Source organism: Oncorhynchus masou, chromosome 8, assembly GCF_036934945.1.
Source record: "Oncorhynchus masou masou isolate Uvic2021 chromosome 8, UVic_Omas_1.1, whole genome shotgun sequence".
Classification (NCBI taxonomy): domain Eukaryota; kingdom Metazoa; phylum Chordata; class Actinopteri; order Salmoniformes; family Salmonidae; genus Oncorhynchus; species Oncorhynchus masou.
Window position 1 is genome coordinate 25,064,086 of NC_088219.1, and position 19,126 is coordinate 25,083,211.

At 42.5% G+C, this 19,126-nt stretch overlaps 1 protein-coding gene across 1 annotated transcript in view; it reads left to right on the forward strand.

Annotated features, from left to right (window-relative positions):
• Positions 1-3,095: 3,095 nt before the first annotated feature.
• The window catches only part of LOC135544448 (endoglin-like), a 43,413-nt gene continuing 27,382 nt past the window's right edge, over positions 3,096-19,126 (forward strand). The window contains exons 1-2 of the mRNA XM_064972060.1: positions 3,096-3,199; positions 4,502-4,737. Coding sequence (XP_064828132.1) covers positions 4,674-4,737 — 64 coding nt within the window. The 5' untranslated portion in view covers positions 3,096-3,199; positions 4,502-4,673. The remainder of the gene's footprint in view (positions 3,200-4,501; positions 4,738-19,126) is intronic.

Sequence of the window (19,126 nt, forward strand, 5' to 3'; positions counted from 1 at the left end):
TATAGACCCTGCCACATACCTCAGGTGTCTGAGCCATTGAATTGCAACTCTACATTGTCTCTATACTGACAGTTAGCTTGTGTTAGCTAGTGATGATAATCAAAGAGAATTCTCTTGGTAGATAATGCGGTCGGCATTTGATTGTAAGGAATTGTAGGTCAGGTGAATAACAGGACTTGAGTTCCTGTATGTTGGTATGATCATGCCACGTCTCATAAGGCATACTTATTCTTACCAGAGAGATGTTTGTTTCTATCGGCGCAATGTGTGAAGAAACCAAGTGGCTGTACCGACTCTGATAACGTATCCCGAGTGAGCCATGTTTTCAAGAAACAAAGAACGTTACAATCTCTGATATCTCTCTGGAAGGCAACCCTTGCTAGGATTTCGTCTACCTTGTTGTCAAGAGACTGGACATCGGCGAGTAGTATACTCGGGAGAGGTGGGCGATGTGCCCGTCGACGGAGCCTGACCAGAAGACCGCTCCGTCTGCCCTTTCTGCGGCGTCGTTGTTTTGGGTCGCAGGCTGGGATCCGATCCATTGTCCTGGGTGGTGGACCAAACAGAGGATCCGCTTAGGGAAAGTCGTATTCCTGGTCATAATGTTGGTAAGTTGACGTTGCTCTTATATCCAATTGTTCCTCCCGGCTGTGTGTAATAAAACCATGTAAAATAAAAATAAAAATACTGCATAGTTTCCTAGGAATGCGAAGCGAGGCAGACATCTCTGTCGGCGCCGGAAGTCTTTGCAACAACAATATCAAAATGTCTGCTCTTACTCCATACATGGCACAGACTTGTAAACATTGTTTTCATCAAGTCATTACCAGACCACTTCATAACCATAAATGTTCAGTGCCCAAACACATGACAGTGATAGTCTTGTATTTCAGATATGTTTTTAATAAAGATCTTGTCATGTGTGATTCCATGAAGGCTGCAGCTATTGTTGCAGTAGGAAATAATGAATGTGATTTATTTCAGCTTTTAATTCTTTCATCACATTCCCAGTGGGTCAGAAGTTTGCATACACTCAGTTAGTAGTATTGCCTTTAAATTGTTAACTTGGGTCAAACGTTTTGGGTAGCCTTCCACAAGCTTCCCACAATAAGTTGGGTGAATTTTGTCCCATTCCTCCTGACAGAGCAGGTGTAACTGAGTCAGGCTTGTAGGCCTCCTTGCTCGCACAAGCTTTTTCAGTTCTGCACCCACAAATGTTCTATAGGATTGAGGTCAGAGCTTTGTGATGGCCACAACAATACCTTAACTTTGTTTTCCTTAAGCCATTTTGCCACAACTTTGGAAGTATGCTTGGGGTCATTGTCCATTTGCAAGACCCATTTGCGACCAAGCTTTAACTTCCTGACTGATGTTTTGAGATGTTGCTTCAATATATCCACCTAATTTTTGTTCCTCATGATGCCATCTATTTTGTGAAGTGCACCAGTCCCTCCTGCAGCAAAGCACCCCCACAACATGATGCTGCCACCACAGTGCTTCATGGTTGGGATGGTTTTCTTCAGCTTGCAAGCATCCCCCTTTTTCCTCCAAACATAATGATGGTCATATTGGTCAAACAGTTCAATTTTTGTTTCATCAGACCAGAGGACATTTCTCCAAAAAGTATGATTGTTGTGCCCATGTACAGTTGCAAACCGTAGTCTGGCTTTTCATGGCAGTTTTGGACCAGTGGCTTCTTCCTTGCTGAGCGGCCTTTCAGGTTATGTCGATATAGGACTCGTTTTACTGTGGATATAGATACTTTTGTACCTGTTTCCTCCAGCATCTTCAAAAGGTCCTTTGCTGTTGTTCTGTCATTGATTTGCACTTTATGCACCAAAGTATGTTCATCTCTAGGAGAAAGAACATGTCTCTTTCCTGAGTGGTATGACGGCTGCGTGGTCCCATGGTGTTTATGCTTGCGTAGAATTGTTTGTACAGATGAACGTGGTACCTTCAGGCGTCTGGAAATTGCTCCCAAGGATGAACCAGACCTGTGGAGGTCTACAATTATTTTTCTGAGGTCTTGGCTGATTTCTTTTGATTTTCCCATGATGTCAAGCAAAGAGGCATTGAGTTTGAAGGTAGGCCTTGAAATACCTCCACAGGTACTCATATGGTGTCAATTAGCCTATCAGAAGCTTCTAAGGCCATGACATAATTTTCTGGAATTTTCCAAGCTGTTTAAAGGCACAGTCAACTTAGTGTATGTAAACTTCTGACCCACTGGAATTGTGATACAGTGAATTATAAGTGAAATAATCTGTCTGTAAACAATTGTTGGAAAAATGACTTGTATCATGCACAAAGTAGATGTCCTAACCGGCTTGCCAAAACTAGAGTTTGTTAACAAGACATTTTAATGACTTCCGTCACAAATATACAACTGACTGGATAACTTATTAATTAGCCTATCAAATAAGACATTTGACAAGAGGACAATTGTTGGATATCATCATCACATCATACCATTCTATATTAGTAATATGTTTATACATAATTGGTAATGTTCATTCTGAAATTACATCCCTGGTTACATGATGTCAATTTGTTTTCATAAACCAAACAGTCTCGAGGATGAGAAAGTACAGTCTCAAGTCATAACTCCCATAGAGCGACAAAAGATGATTGTAGCAATATTGGCCTCAAGAGGGCGGTGTGGTCCCCAGTTGTTTTTGACAATAATATGTTATACTGAGGTGAGATTCTTCTAAAACCTAGGGTTCATCATCATCATCATCCCATCTGAGATTAGAAAGACACAACCCCTTTACTCTTGATGATACGTAACAGTTTAGGTTATTGCTATGTTATTACAATGTAATAAGCCATGTTGAATGGGTTATGGAAAGACAAAATGTATGCTTCTGTGATTTATACTTTATTTTCTTTCATTAGGCTGCTACCGGTCGACCATATGTCATTGTTGTCAATTCACCTGTGATGCAAAATCTCAAAGAAATCCCTATTTCCTCTCACAATATTCTGTGCTGACAAGCAGTGCGGGTATTGACGTCAGTCACCGGCATTAGCACCAGCGCGCGAAGCTCTGGTTTTTGGGAGTGGTACGAAAATCAAATCTGCGCTTCCCCGCCCGCCCAGCTACACTAGAAAGTTTATGAGCGTTTACACGACTGACTGCTCCCTTTGCACTCGTGGATTATACCCGCAATTTAAAAGGGACAATCTCCATTGATATGTGAGTTTCTTTTAATCAATGCTTTGCTGACAGCTTTAGCTGTTGTCCCTGATACAATGTATTCCCTTGATGTGTTGTTTATTTGAAGCCAATGATAGGTGACAATTAGATAAAATAACTTAACGTGAATTATAACGTTGTGAACTGTGTATTGTCAGATAAACGTCTAGCCTATAGCCGTATAATCGTACATTTCTGAAAACCAGAACTATACGTTTCACTTATTCATCCTATTTATTTCAGCCAAATAAAAACATTAATGGGTTTGCTTTTGTTTCACTTTAATAGCCTGTCTTCCGTTTACCTGAAATATTCAACTACTTTCTAGTGAACATTTTCTATAGTTAAATCGTTTTTAAGGCATTTGACTCAATAATTCGTGTTTGTCTGGTTAAGGAAGTAGCCAAAGTTACTTTTGTTTTGCTTTGGTTGCATAAACAGTTTATATAGTCTTTTCCCCCTCGCTCTATATGAATCATATAACAAGAGCAGTCTCCCCCGCTTATCAGATCTCCCTATTGTAACATTATTTAAAGAAAGCGACGCCATACTGTTTCCTGGCAGACTGGGCCAGCAGTTACTGACCACTGGATAACCCTAGAGCTCTGGGCCCCACGATAATATTCTAGGCTATCCAAGGACAGACAATCTCATTGGAAGTATAAATGTAATACGTTTGTAGCCTATCATTAGTTGCACATGCAGAAGTTGATGGCAATATCACGTGTCAAGTTTGAACTAATTATCCCATTTTTTAAAATCTGAATTTGGTATGGTAGCAACAGTTATAATCAAGCACCTTACTAGAAATGGGTGGTAGTTGACGAGAGAGAGATACAGTACATACATTTATTCGAAATGGCCTTGTTAATCATCACTAACATAGATGTTAATCAGTGTACTTCATCTGATCCTGGACGTTTAGGAAAAGGCCCTTTGGAGAGAACATTTTATCCAATAATAATCTCAGATACCACTATTCCAGATAAAAGACAGAAAAAAAGAAATTGATGCAGTTTATAATCTTGGCAACACCATCTCACAATTTAATTTTCAACAGGAAAGGTTCCTTGAGGGGATTTGTTAAGCTTGCCAGCATTTAGTGTAGAGGATGAGTATTACATTGATTAATATGCATTGACATTATATTAATTCTACTCTGATGTAGTTATATAAATGTGCAGCATCAGTAATATCAGAGGTGTACACAATTCCTTATTGATTGGATATTTGCATTATTCATCTATGACTTTGCTTGGCAGTTGGCAATCTCCTACTGACGCCCCACCTCTTTTCTCCTAGCTGACCTTTAACCTATCAAGGCTGGATTTGTGTGGTCACCCCTCTGGAGCGGAACCACTGCCACCACAGTCACTGCCGTGCTGCTATTGGACGAGGACGCTGCTCTCGCTGCCCGAGCACCTAGACACCGGCCAGTTCTTCATTGAGGCTCCCACAGATATCTGACTTCGAGATGGACAGCAGTAACATGTCACTTTTACCCCTGCTTCTACTCTGCCTTGCCATTGCCACTTCAGGTAAGACCAATGGTTGGTTGAACCTCCAACTTCCATCTCTTCTTAATGGTTGTGTAAGTGAAGAGCTGTTTGGTTGACGGCTCGTGTGCTAGACTCGACTTGGAGACTGGTGCTGAATTGAAGCCTAGAGGGTCTTTCCTTCTGTGTAAGCAAAGTTCAAAAACCAGCATTAACCTTGATTTGATCTGTCATGATTTACTTATTCTAACCTCATCTCTTTAAAAAAACAAAACAACCAGGGCTTTATTTTCACAGCTGTTTTTCAGTGGTTCTCTCAGGATTACCAGTTGATTGGATGAGTCTGTATAGAGAGGTGTAACGTGTATAGTGACTGACAATATTTCCTAAAGACTACTTTCATTAAAACTCGGAAAGTATAAGGATTAAATGAGAAATGTGTGCATCTGTTTATTATTGTGCTGGTATACGCTATAGGTAGCCTAGATTTGTCTTGGTTTGCGTGTATATTTGATATATTGGTCAAGTAAGTTTTTGGGGCGTATGATTAAAAACAAATAGGTATGTTAAATAGAGCTTGCCAGCTTGTAGTCGTAAAAAATGAAAATTAATTCTCAGGTTTGTTCAGCCATTCCTAAAAATCAATGTGGAATGAATGGGGTTTTAGGATAAACACGAGAAAATAAGGTTTGAGGTTAACACAGGCTTAGATCGTATACTTTTGTAATATCAGTCAGTTAACATGACCTTTATGAATTATGAAGAATTTATCTGCTTTATGTGCTTATTTTGATTACATAAATGTTTCAAATTCACAAGAAGTGACATTAGCTGATGGAGATGTCATAGAACAAAACTAATAAGATCTCCTAAGCCTCTGTTTACCTCTTTTATCCCAAAACCATACAAAACCCCCATAGGCTTTGGCCAACAAGCAATGGTGGTACCCTCCATTAGTTCCTACAAAAAGGTGCCATTACAATTGCTCTCTGTGGTTGCAGTGGTCAGTTGGCAGTTAGCTTGAGTATTATGTAGGAAATGGAAGAGTATCTGCAGTGTTCAGTTATGCTCTGGCCACTAACATGTGTGGATCCTTGGAGTGATGCTTATTTCAGATAGTTATGTCAGACAGAGCAGGTGTAGTTGATGCTATTCCAGTGGATCCTCATGTTTATGCACTGATATATGCACATTTGATATATTTGGCTCTAGCAGACAAAGGAAAGCAGTCCAAAACCGTTTGTATTATTTTTTAAATATGATTTCGTATTGTTGTACCATTGTGGAGAAGGAACCTGCAAGTTGCATTTTGTTGGACGGTATATAACATGTGTATCCTGTACATATGACTAATACAACTTCAAACTCCAACATAACCGAGAAATGCCAAGGCATTTATTGGAATATTCTGTGAGACTTCCAAATAGGAATACTATCGCAACGTTTCTGAACACAGCATTTTTTTACACCCATCACTAGTGAGTGGCTGAGGTAGTGGCTGTAACTGTGACTGTCTGTCGACAGTGTAGCCCCCTGTAGTGGATTCTAGTTGGGAATCTGTCGACTGATTTGGTCTCACTGGATTAAATCCCTGCTGCCCCTTTTGGGGGCATCCGTTTGGGCTCCAGACAGTAGTTGGACTCCAGACTTCTGTTCTGTAGTTCCATGGGGGCCATCAGCTGTACAGTCCCTCTCTGGGGGTGTCCCTACAGGAGGCTAGGTTGACTGTAGGCCCCATCGGCTCCCCACTGCAGTTCGTTCCCCGTGGGAGCCTGACGTGATGGTTTTCGACTCTTGGCCTCCCGCTGCACTTCCTCCCAGCCGGGTCCTTCTCCACAGACTGAAGGAAAAGTACAAAAGTGATTAGGCAGCTGCCATAGAGGGAGGGGAGCCTGAAGGAGAGCTTGGGGGAAGCTGACAGACTAGGGGGAGGGAGATGGAGGGAAGAAAGGTAAGGAGAGTAGCAGAACAGCAGGCAAGGAAGCCACTAGGACCACATCCTGAGGAAGCTATGCTGGAGGCTGGGAGGGTGTTGAGGGGTGGAGATGGTGGTGGTAGTTAGGGGTGGATTATGTAACTATCCAACAACACATCAGTGACACAGTGAGTTGATCGGGAAAGGGGTGCAGAGAGAGAGAAAGGGATGAAAGGAGAGAGACAAATACAAAGAGAGAGAGGAGGGTGAATTGAGGGATGAGGCAGAGAGATTGAGAGACAGATGATGCTAAGGAGAGGTAGAACAGAAAGAGGGGGAGGGACTAAAGAGAGAGATTGTGTGTGAGAGAGAAATACACTATGGCAAGATGCAGAGAGAGATGAAAGAGAAGGAGAGAGGGATAAAAAGAGGTGACAGACAGCTCCTTAGTAGGGTCTTGCAGAGGGAAATGACCAAAAAAAAAAAACCTGCTGCCTCTGTTAAAAATGGCATTGAGTCTAAATAGCCCACTTCCCCACACTGCAGCCAGACTGGGTTCCAGGACCAGGGAGACATAGTGACGCGACCACTTGTCGCTGCTGCAGACCGATTTCTATCTCACTGTTGCAATCAACAATTCATTTCTGACTGCCTCTTTTTCTCTCTTTGACGAGCAGTGCTGAGCAGGACTAGCTACCCAGTAGGCACACGCTGGTTGAATAAACATTGTTTCCACGTCATTTCAATGAAATTACTTTGAACCAATGTGGAATAGACGTTGAATTGATGTCTGTGCCCAGTGGGTATGCTACAGTATGTTGTTCACCTCTCTCTCTCTCTCTCTCTCTCTCTATGTCTGTTGTACCTAAAAGGGAGAGCAAGCGCTTGAGGAGTTACAATAATGTTTGCTGCCAGATAACTTTTCCTGTTTGTGTATAGATTATGAATGATGTGTGATGGTTCACTTTATCTCTGAAGTAAAACAGGGCAGCAGCAGTGTCATGTAAAACATTTCGAGATCCAAGTTATTTTTTTCCAGCTTGTGAGTTATGTTTTTCTTGAAGTTGGTTGTTAACAAGGCACCCCTCATGCGGTAAGGCATATATCAAAGCACTGCAAAACACATCCAGCTCACTCTATTTAGGCTATGCATCACCTAATGTTGATAGGCACACTTTCATCTCAGAAAGCATTTATTTTAAGAGACTTTTCATATCTAGGAAAAACATTGAGAGTAACATACAATCGTTTCTCATATGCAAGGAGATGCGTGAGCCTCAGTAATTATTCTATTACTTGGCTGTGAGGCAAAGAGAGAGAGAGAGCACTAGTACCGTTGAGCTCTTAACGAGTACACACATCATCATTTACATGGAGTACTTTAGCTTTTAACAAAAGATGACCATGTTAAATGAAAACACAGTCATGGATATTGAAGTCTCCACTCGTTTCAGCCACCATTTCTGGCCAGGCCCTGGACCTTGTCTGCCTGTCTTTCTCATCGTGGTGCACTATCCCTGGGGATTGGTAAGGCCCAGGTTGGGTTGGTCGGCTGGCAGTGGCGTGCGACCTGAATGGCTCATTAGTACATGGCGCTGAGATAAAACTCCTCATCAGAATGGCGACCACTATGTGCCCATGCCAGCGGCGGCCGTCTGCACTTGGTGGACAGATAAGGCATGGCGTTGTGTAGCTATTATCTCTGGCCAGTCTGCCCATACTCAGCCAAGGGTCTGCCCAATCAGAAGGAGTCTGTCCCTTTAAAAATGATTTTTGGGGTTATCTTCCCCAAATCCCAGAGAGAGTAGTACTTGGGTTGGCTGTTTGGTACCTATTCTTTATTTCCCACTATGCAAATTCATAAACTATTTAGTATGCTATGTTGATGTGCTGCTTTCTTCAGGCAGAACAGAGATAGTTGTCAGCTAAGGTTCTAAAGGACAGGAAAGTATCATTGAACAGTTGATGCTTTGAAGCAATGACGGATGTCATGGGCTTTAGTTGAAGCTTGTTGCGATATGTCTCACAAATCTTAAAAAACGCGATTGAATGGTGTTCAGAATTGAAACAACGAAGGGTAGCTACAGTCACTTGTTATTTGACCCTAATGGTAGAGCTATGCAAGCCTGGGTGTATAAAGTTGAACCTTCATGTTGATTCAGGTGTCATGCTGCTTTTTCTGGATTCATGTGGTGAAGCGCTCAAAATTCTCTTTGATTTATGACAAACTTGGTGTGTGTGCTTGTGTGTGTGTGTGTGTGTGTGTGTGTGCACGCATGAGTGTGCTCCTGTGTGTGTTGGCGTGTTTATGTAGGGGCCACATTGAGGGTTATAGAGAGTCCCTCTGAATGTGATGGAAGGCTTTTGATATAATCTTTTCCCATTATTAATACATTGAAAAGTAGCAAGTGTGATCAAGGGATGGGCTTTAATTAAAGGCCCTATAGTGCAGATGTTTGTCATATGACTCCCACAAATCCCAAAGCCATGCTCAGGCGTCTTAACAGTCTGTACTCATCTTCCTGAGTGAATATAATCAAGCTTGTTGACAGCTTTCCACTCTCACACTATTTCATTACTCTTAGAGGAAGAAAAATAAAACTTTGCACTGCAAAGCAGCACAATCTATCAGAAAGTATCAGAACCTTCATAGCTATGCTATCTATGATGCAACGATCCCAAAGTGGGCTCGTTAATATTTTCTGGGAAATCAGTGGAGAAAAACGGGGTAATGTCTGTTGGTTCTATGAGCAACATATGCTGTGTAAAGCGACATCAATCTTGAATGATTGGAAGCACCCAGTGTGCAATGCGTCTCTGCCGCTTCCATCTGCTCGGTGGAACGGAGTTAGCACAGCGACCGCTAAATTAGTCTTTCCCTCCAAAAGCCACGTTTGCTAATTAATGCCTGGAAGATGAATAGACTCTCACTATAGAGCAAATTCACAATGTCTCGCCGTTTAGTGGTAAATTAATTTGTTCACACTGTGACCAACCTGAAGACTGAGAGCTAATAGAGTGTTTATGGAACACCTTGTCAATTTGAAGGAAGAGGCAACCAAAGCAACGAAACTGCAGACGCTTATGCTGCCTGGAATATGACAGATATATGTTTCTGTATGTGTGTGTCTGTGAGAGAGCGAGAGAGCGATATAGAGAGAGCCTGTAGTGTATCAATGGGGAACGGCAATGTATTTAACATTCGTCATATCTAAAGTTCCAAGCATCACCATTCTAGAAAAGAACTGCTAGTATAGTGAATGACAAGAGCACACTAAGTTTTTCAACATCAAAGCATCAGATTGCCTTAGGAACAGCAACAGACAGACAAACCATAAAGATTAATTGAGAGACAGCTCTCAAGCGTCTAAGAAATACATGAGTGTGTGTGTGTGGGTGAGCCATAGGCCCTCCATGGATTTGTTGTACTACTTCTGACATGAGGAGATATCTGACAAGAGGTGTAAACAGAGCCAGTTATATATGAAGACACGCTGTCTACAGACCAGCTTTCACATACTCAATGCCAGTGGTGTAAAAATACTTGAAAGTACTACTTAAGTATTTGGGGGGGGGGGGTATATGTACTTTAATTTACTTTTTTTTCACAACTTTTACTTCACTACATTCCTAAAGAAAATGATGTACTTTCTACTCCGTACATTTTCCCTGACACCCAAAAGTACTCGTTACATTTTGAATGCTTAGCAGGAAAAGGGTCTAATTCACACACTTATCAAGAACACATTCCTGGTCATCCCTACGGCCTCTGATCTGGCGGACTCACTAAACACAAGCTTCGTTTGTCAATTATGTCTGAGTGTTGGAGTGTGCCCCTGGCTATACGTAAATAAAAAAAATAAGAAAATGGTAAGGTCTGGTTTGCTTAATATTAAGGAATTTGAATTGATTTACACTTTTACTTTTGATACATGACTATATTTTAGGAATTACATTTACTTTTGAATCTTAAGTACATTTAAAACCAAATACTTTTTGAATTTTACTCAAGTAGGATTTTACTGGGTGACTTTCACTTTCATGTGAGACATTTTCTATTAAGCCATCTTTACTTTTACTCAAGTATGACAAATCATGTTCTTTTTCTACCACAGCTCAATTCCATTAACACACCTAAATAACCACACACACGCGTGAGCGTACACACACACACACACACACCACACACCAGGGCTGTCCCCGATGTTGGTCGACCAAAAGTCGGCTGTTCTTTCAACCCAATTGACTGGTTGAAACTTTACCATTTTACCAGCTTTTCTGATGCTTTAAGAACACTGTTCGTTGAAATAAGACACAAATGACTCGAGGGAGCCAGAGATCCAGAGAGCCAGAAAAAAATGTAAATAAAAAATATATTTAAAAAAAAACTTACCTGACCATCCTCCTCCTGCTCTTATTGGCTTTCGCAGATTCTGGCTTTACTCTGCTGAAGTTGCCGGTCATAGGCTCCATGAGGAATCGGCAACCTTTTTGATGTGGAATGCCAGTTTATCTTATCATTTCTACTGATATGCGTGCCAGTTATGGTTTTCATGTGTACATTTTCATGGAACAGTTTCATTAAATTTATAATAAGGTCTTCATATCTCAAAATCATTGTCATGTGGTTAATCCTAATTATATCCAAATCTAAAGGAAAATTATACAAACCTAAAAGATAGTTGGCAATACAAGTTATGTAAAAACCGCCTATAAAGCCAACAAATGAAAACATTGCAGCCTGCAGATAGAAAATATCCTATTAATCAAATTGGCTACACATGGCCTGTCTGCAGCGAACTTGAAACATTGTATCAACTATTACCTTGAGTCAGCCTGAAGCTCCCTCTAGCAAACTTGCAACATTGTTAAAAATATTCTGGGCCCTCAGAGTTTCCGGTGCCAGTGAGCTTGGGACAGACACAGCTGTAGGCTATTTGCACGTGATAAAAACTAATCAGGTAGGCCTATTTCATGACGCTTCCACTGCATCAGAGCATAACATTTCCCCTTTCACGCTGAGTGGTCAAATGGGAGAGAGCTGGAAAGATTTTTCAAATACATTGAGGAACTATTGGTGGTGCGTTAAGTCAATCAGAAATACTATCAGATTCCCAAATGGGCACATTTATATTCCTACATTTGCACGCAGGCCAGTTAGCCAACAGGCCTACTTCTATCCGTAATCAGGTGCGCGTCCTTACTCAAGATTGAAAGGAGCGATCTAAACAAAGACAATGACTAAATTGACAAAACCCGTAAATTGAATAAAATAAACCAAAACTCACAAGTGTAACATAGGTTGTGCGCTCTGCAAACAACGTGTCCACTCCGACAGTGAGAACGACAAAAGACTGTAATAATAATATATTGAATGCATTAACAGAAATGACCATAACCAAACAAAGATTACACAACCTCCCCCCACTGCCACATACACAACCTCCCCCCACTATCACATACACAACCTCCCCCCACTGCCACATGCACAACCTCCCCCCACTATCACATACACAACCACCCCCCACTGCCACTGCCACATACACAACCTCCCCCCACTGCCACATACACAACCTCCCTCTACTACCACATACACAACCTCCCTCTACTACCACATACACAACCTCCCCCCACTATCACATACACAACGCCCCCCACTGCCACTGCCACTTACACAACCTCCCACCACTACCACATACACAACCCCCCCCACTACCACATACACAACGCCCCCACTACTAAATCAAATCACAACCTCCCCCCACTATCACATACACAACGCCCCCCACTGCCACTGCCACTTACACAACCTCCCACCACTACCACATACACAACCCCCCCCCCCCCCACTACCACATACACAACGCCCCCCACTACTAAATCAAATCATTTAGTAGTGGTTATTTATATAGCCCTTCTTACATCAGCTGATATCTCAAAGTGCTGTACAGAAACCCAGCCTAAAACCCCAAACAGCAAGCAATGCAGGTGTAGAAGCACACAACGTCCCCCTACGACCACATACACAACCTCCCCCCACTACCACATACACAACCTCCCCCCACACACATTAGTAATAAAAGTGATAGTGATAATTAGGGACTTTTTTTGTAGACTGTTGGGATTTTGTTGGCGTGGGGAGAGAGGAGGAGAGAGGTGAGACACAGTGTTGTGCAGTGTAGGGGTGAGAGGCCAGGGGACACTGCGGGCCCCTGCAGAACGCTGATAAGAGCTTGTTTACCTTCCTGTGGATGGTCAAGCCTCAGTCTGCGGCCGCGGAAACACCAGGACAATAGGTGTGTGGAGCTGGAAAGGCTGGGGCAGGCCAGACCCCCCCCCCCCCCCCGTGTGCTCCGACCACCCCCCTACCTCTCCCCTTCCCCATCATGGCTCCTCCGACCCGGGACGCAAACAGTTTACTCTGCCTCAGTGAGACAGTTGCCCCAGACACTGCTCTGTGTTTGCCAGGGTTTACCCTAGATTTACAGATAAGGTGGGGTTTAGATGTGATGCAGACACCATTTTTGGAACCAGTTGAAATACATTTTATACAGAACAATTGATTCATGCCATGGCAATACATTATTTTGTCATTTTTAACATATATTATGGCATGTAATATGCTTTAGTTGATCGGTCACTTATCATCATGGTACTTTTGATGCAGTAATATACAGCAATTAGTTAATTGGAGAGCCAAGCCACTCATCTTGATGACAGCTCTAGAACTTTGTGCATAAGGGTGTAAGTGGGGAAAAAAGTTACCCACAGACCACATTTCTTTTGGAACATTGAACTGTTGACAAAATAGATTAGGGAATTGCTTCCAAAGATGTGGTAAATAGTGAGCCTAGATAAAATGGAAGAAAAATTGTTTCCTCCTAATTATTTTTTTAGCAGGAAAGGGGTTGTAGTGAGAGTAGTAAAGGACTACTGCTCGACTAAAATAGAAACAGTTGTCATCAATGTGTAAGATTTCTTGTCAGGGTCCTGTTGTAGGTGACAGACTTTTGGCAGACTACTGTATTCATGAATTGCAATCAAATAAAAGAACTCTGTTGATTCCCCAAATCAAATTCTAATGTCTAAATTAAAAAGTGAATAACCTATCTTAAATAAAGGTGAATGTAGGATAGTACAAGTCCAAACTGCTTCATCTGCGTTTCCTGTCCCTCCCTGTCAAAGTGAATAGTGGTTTGATCTTTTGACTCTGCGAGGAGACTCAATAAAGGAAGTCAGTGTTTCCAGGATGTGGCTTGTTGCAGGCAGGGTCACAATGCCTCTCTTGAATATATAACCTTTAATGTCAGAGTTGTGTGGGGTTTTTTTTCCAGCAAAGGTCCTCTTTCTGCTGAGTCGGGAGATCCACCCTACAGAATACTGACGATGAACCTTTCACCCCCCAAACAAGAACTGGTAGTCCGATCCAAGTCAGATGAGCCTGATGGTGAAGTCATGCGTTTAGTATTTCTGCTTTCTGGCAGTTTTTTCTAGGAAGGAGCCGTGTTGGCTTTTTCTGCTACAGGATGTTTTTGTTCTTAATACATCAACAGTATGCCTTGAAGAGTTGCAAAAAATGTTTACAGGATTGCCAATAAAAAATAACACATTTTTTTGCTGTTTAGTTGTTAACTTCGTCAGTGACATCTGTAGATATTAAACATTTATCACAATGTTAGGTATAAACGTTAATATTAAACAAACTATTTCTGTCCCCAAAAAATAAACAGTGGTCTACTGTCCTAAGGAGACATACACTCACAGCCACAGATGGTAGACTTGGAATGTACCAAGTCGAGTCAGAGGGATAACTTTGTGTACATTACAGCATTGAGAAATCTCCCCCTCCTAACTCGAGCTCCCGCACCACCCACCGTAGTCCGCCCCTGCATCAGACAGGAGACACATGCCTGATTGAGCATTTTCTTTGGCCCAACATCAGGTTTGGGAGTTGACCAGAACAATGAGACAAGAAGGGACAGTCCAGAGATAGACACAGACAGGAAAATAAAGTACAAGGGAAGGAGGAGAGGTATGAATGGCAGATTCAGCGACATGGCCAAACACATTTCAAGCCAAGGACTTCCATACTCAGATAAACACTGTGATACAACACTGTGAAGCATGAGGCTCATCATCATTTCCTATACATCCTCTATCATCTAGAATCATTATGATGGATTCCTTCAAAATCCCCCTGACTCCCCCTCACATCTATATGGGAATCACCACCATCGTGGAAAAGAAAATTGGAGGCGCTGCTGATAAAAATAGATAAAGACAGAGGAGGAATGGAACGGCGCTTCTCTATAGCTCATTTAACAGCAAACCGCTTAATGAGGCAGTTGGCATTTCCGGGTCAGGCAGAGGGGTCAGTGTGACTATGGTTTATATCCTTAGTGATCGGTAAATAGGATTAGGGGAGTATCAGTGTGTGCGTCTGTGTGTGTGTGTGTGTGTGTGTCTGTGTGTGTGCTTTGCAGACACCAGGGGGTGATTTACGCAAAGTAGTCTGCCCCTGCCGACGCAGTCACAGCCTGTTGACTCTGTCACAGTGGAATGAGACGGTGCTTCTTTATGGGAGGTAATCTGGCTGTTGAGTGGACATTAACGCACAGGGGCAGAATAACAGGAAGCCGGTACTTGACCAGAGCAGAAGAAGAGGGATGATGAGAAAAGACAGGGAGGATCTCTCACTGCACAGTGGGGAAAGAAATAAAGAGTTAATTAACGAAAAGATGAGAGGCTTGAAAGAAAGAGCTGTTTGTGTGGTGGGCATTGGCTTGACTTTACTCATACCCCTTTTCTCTCTCCCTTCCCTCCCTCCCTCCATCCCTTCCCCTCGTGGTGACGACAATGTCCTCTGCCAGGGCTCTCCGTCATCATCAGGCCAGCCGTCTAAACAGGGCATTTCCTGTTGCCCTCACAAAAGTTGTTGTTTCCTGTTCACCCCCACACCCCCCTTCCCCTCTCTGTCTCTCTATCCTTCCATGGCGCTCATCAACCATCAACCCCTCCCCCAAATGCTTTGCACCTTGTAGCTACAGTAGATACGGAAAATCCTGAGTCTTCAGACATGGGCCCGTATTCAAGAGTCTCGGTATGAGTGCTGATATAGGATTCGTTCTTCCAGTTAGATCATAATCAATAAGGTTATATGGACAGGGTGACCTGATCTTTGATCAGCACTGCTACTCTGTGATGATTTGTGCATAGAAACGGACCCTGGAACTGAGAAGCTATGATTGTCTCTTAGGTGTTCATAACAGTTTGGATCTTTTCTAATAACTTCTCAGATGAAACTATTATACCGGTCTAAATAAGAGAATGTAACGAGCTGAAAATTCTCATCAGTTTTCCCAAAGAGGGTTGTCCTCTGCATAGTAGTATGAAGTACTTGAGTAAAAAATACTTTAAAGTTCACTTTTTATATTTCTAACTTTTACATTTACTCCACTACATTCCTAAAGAAAATAATGTACTTTTTACTCTATACTGTACATTTTCCCTGACACCCAAAAGTACATTTCGAATGCTTAGCAGGACATGAAAATGTTTCAATTAATACACTTATCAAGAGAACATCCCTGGTCATCCCTACTGACTCTGATCTGGCGGACTCACTAAACCCAAATTCTTAGTTTGTAAATTATATCTGAGTGTTGGAGTGTGCCCCTGGCTATCCGTAAATAGATAAACAAGAAAATGATGCCGTCTGGTTTGCTTAATATAAGGAATGTGAACAAATACTTTTAGACTTTTACTCAAGTAGTATTTTACTGGATGACTTTCACTTTTACATGATTCATTTTCTATTAAGGTATCTTAGTATGACAATTAGCTACTTTTTCCACCACTGCCTCTGTGCTCAATAATATAATCCCTTTCCATAATGGGTGTCAGTGGTGATATTGTATTCCGTTTAGATGCATGTCTACTGATTGTGATTCAAACTCTCAGACCAGGGTTGTCTCTGTATCAGTCCTATGACACTATCTGAGTCACATCCTATAGGGTCAGGAGACAGACAGTCTGAGGTGGGGGGCATCAGGGCCCCAATCAGATTTCCCATCTCTCACTAGGCTGGGCGGGACTTGGTCCTAGTGCTGACTGTTGATTGGGTAGGACACAGCCCCTGACCCTGCTCTTCCTGAAGAAGGAGGCGGTTTACTGGTAGGCAATATTTATTGAGCACCAACAGGATACTCCCCTAGGGGACAAAATAAAAGGAAGAAAAAGAGCAAATACATCATTTCAATGGTTCCCTTCATCTTCTGCCCTGACACACACAGCCTCACATGCAATAAATCAGCTGCCCTTGTGTCTGTGTGACAGAGAGCAGAGGTTGGGGGGGAAACTCCCTGCGGTGCAGTGTGGTGCAGTCAGGGAGTGAGGGATAGTAGGGAGGAAACGAGTGGACTTGATTTAATGTTGCCCATGTAGCCGTGAGGTCCCAGATAAACTTGACCTACCAGCCGTGCCGATCAGACCGGTAGCCCCTCCCACCCATTTAGCATCCATACTTCTTACTTTATCTCCTGATTAGAAAACACGGCAGCACTGCTTCCAAATGCCCCGCCATGCAACCCTCCTCCACTACCATAGACAGTCACTGAAGCAGGAGTGATGGAGTGCATGTGGAGGAATCAGAGATGAATAGAACAGGAAAGCAACACCCTCCATAGGCTAGTCTAGGCTGTAGCCAAGAGGGTGATTTAATATGCGTTTCAGATCATGCATTATATTGCTGGTCTACCGAGCTCTTTGTATGTTGCCTATAATGTGTATGAATATATCTTACTAATGATATAATGTGTTTTAATGTATTTATTGTTGATGCATAAAACATTTCAAGGAAATTCATAATGCATTATTCATATGGTCATAATAGAGGGTGTTAGCGCTACCAGCTCTCCTTGGTTTTCTCTCTTTATTGTACCTATGTTCTTGTACCTAATGCATTTCACATCGGCAGTTATTTTTATGCAGGGTTGCAAAACTACAAGTAATTTAACATATTGTCCATGAGTTTCTCGTAGATAGACCATATTGTTTAAGAGAAAATAGCTTAATTTAATCAACAATTTCAATTACCTTTGCAACTCGTCCAACTATTGACTTTTTCACAACTGCCACCAGTTTGACACCAAAACATTGACCACAAATACATACTGTCATAGTAAAGCAAGGCAAAGGTAAACATATCGTTCCCCACGAATGATGCAACGCCCCCCCTTGGGCCAATCAGTGTACTTTTGTAAATGCCAGATCTCTATGGCTAGAAGCATCATTCAACCAAATTTCGTCAAAATCGGCCAGTGGTGGGCCTCACGGGTGGCGCAAGGCACTGCCTCGCAGCGTTAGCTGTGCCACCAGAGACTCTGGGTTCGCGCCCAGGCTTTGTCGCAGCTGGCCGCGACACACAATTGGCCTAGCGTCGTCCGGGTTAGGGAGGGCTTGGCCGGTAGGGATATCCTTGTCTCATCACGCACCAGCGACTCCCGTGGCAGGCCAGGCACAGTGCACGCCAACCAAGGTTGCCAGGTGCACAGTGTTTCCTCTGACACATTGGTGCGGCTGGCTTCCGGGTTGGATGTGCGCTGTGTTAAGAAGCAGTTGCCAAGGTTGCCAGGTGCATAGTGTTTCCTCTGACACATTGGTGCGGCTGGCTTCTGGGTTGGATGCGCACTGTGTTAAGAAGCAGTGCGGTTGGGTTGTGTTTCGGAGGACGCATGGCTTTCGACCTTCGTCTCTCCTGAGCCCGTACGGGAGTTGTAGCGATAAGATAGTAGCTACTAACAATTGGATAACAAGAAATTGGGGAGAAAAGGGGGTAAATTAAAAAAATCGTGCCTGTGGTGTTTGAGATATTGCGTAGGTTTGCTGGATATCCCTGAGCATACAGTATGCCATATTTCATCACTCTGAGTCAAACAGATCAAGAGATAGTGTGGTAAATATGAATATTCTTGCATATGTTGAGTATTGACAGTGTTTGCAACATGTGTACCATATTTTGTTACAATACGAATGTCCTTGACTGATTTATATGTATTTATCTGCCAGCCACATGAACGTTTATTGTTTTTTTAGGTACTAGATTGGAAAATATTATTTGAGAGAACTTTGTCCATAGACGCCACTTATCAAGTTTCGTGCCGACCGGTCATTCGCTGCCAGAAGAGTAGCGTTTTAAGTGTTTTTCACAAAATGTTAAATGGCGGAAAATCCATCATGGCGTGTCCCTAGGCAAATTGGTTCCTTGTGCGGAGAGCAACCTATGTACCGAATTTCATGACTAGGTCAAACAGGGTGAGGGCCGTGACCTTTCAAACTTTGCATTTTCAATCTCTTTTTATAGCACCACCATCTGGCAAATCAGTGTAATTTTGTGACTTGAATGCTTCCAGCTATATACCCTCCTTTAGAAACCCTACTCGTAAGCATAGGCCTGTTTTACAAGTTTAAACATGGCATTTAAGGCTTTAGCCACTTGCCAGGTCATCATTGGCCACA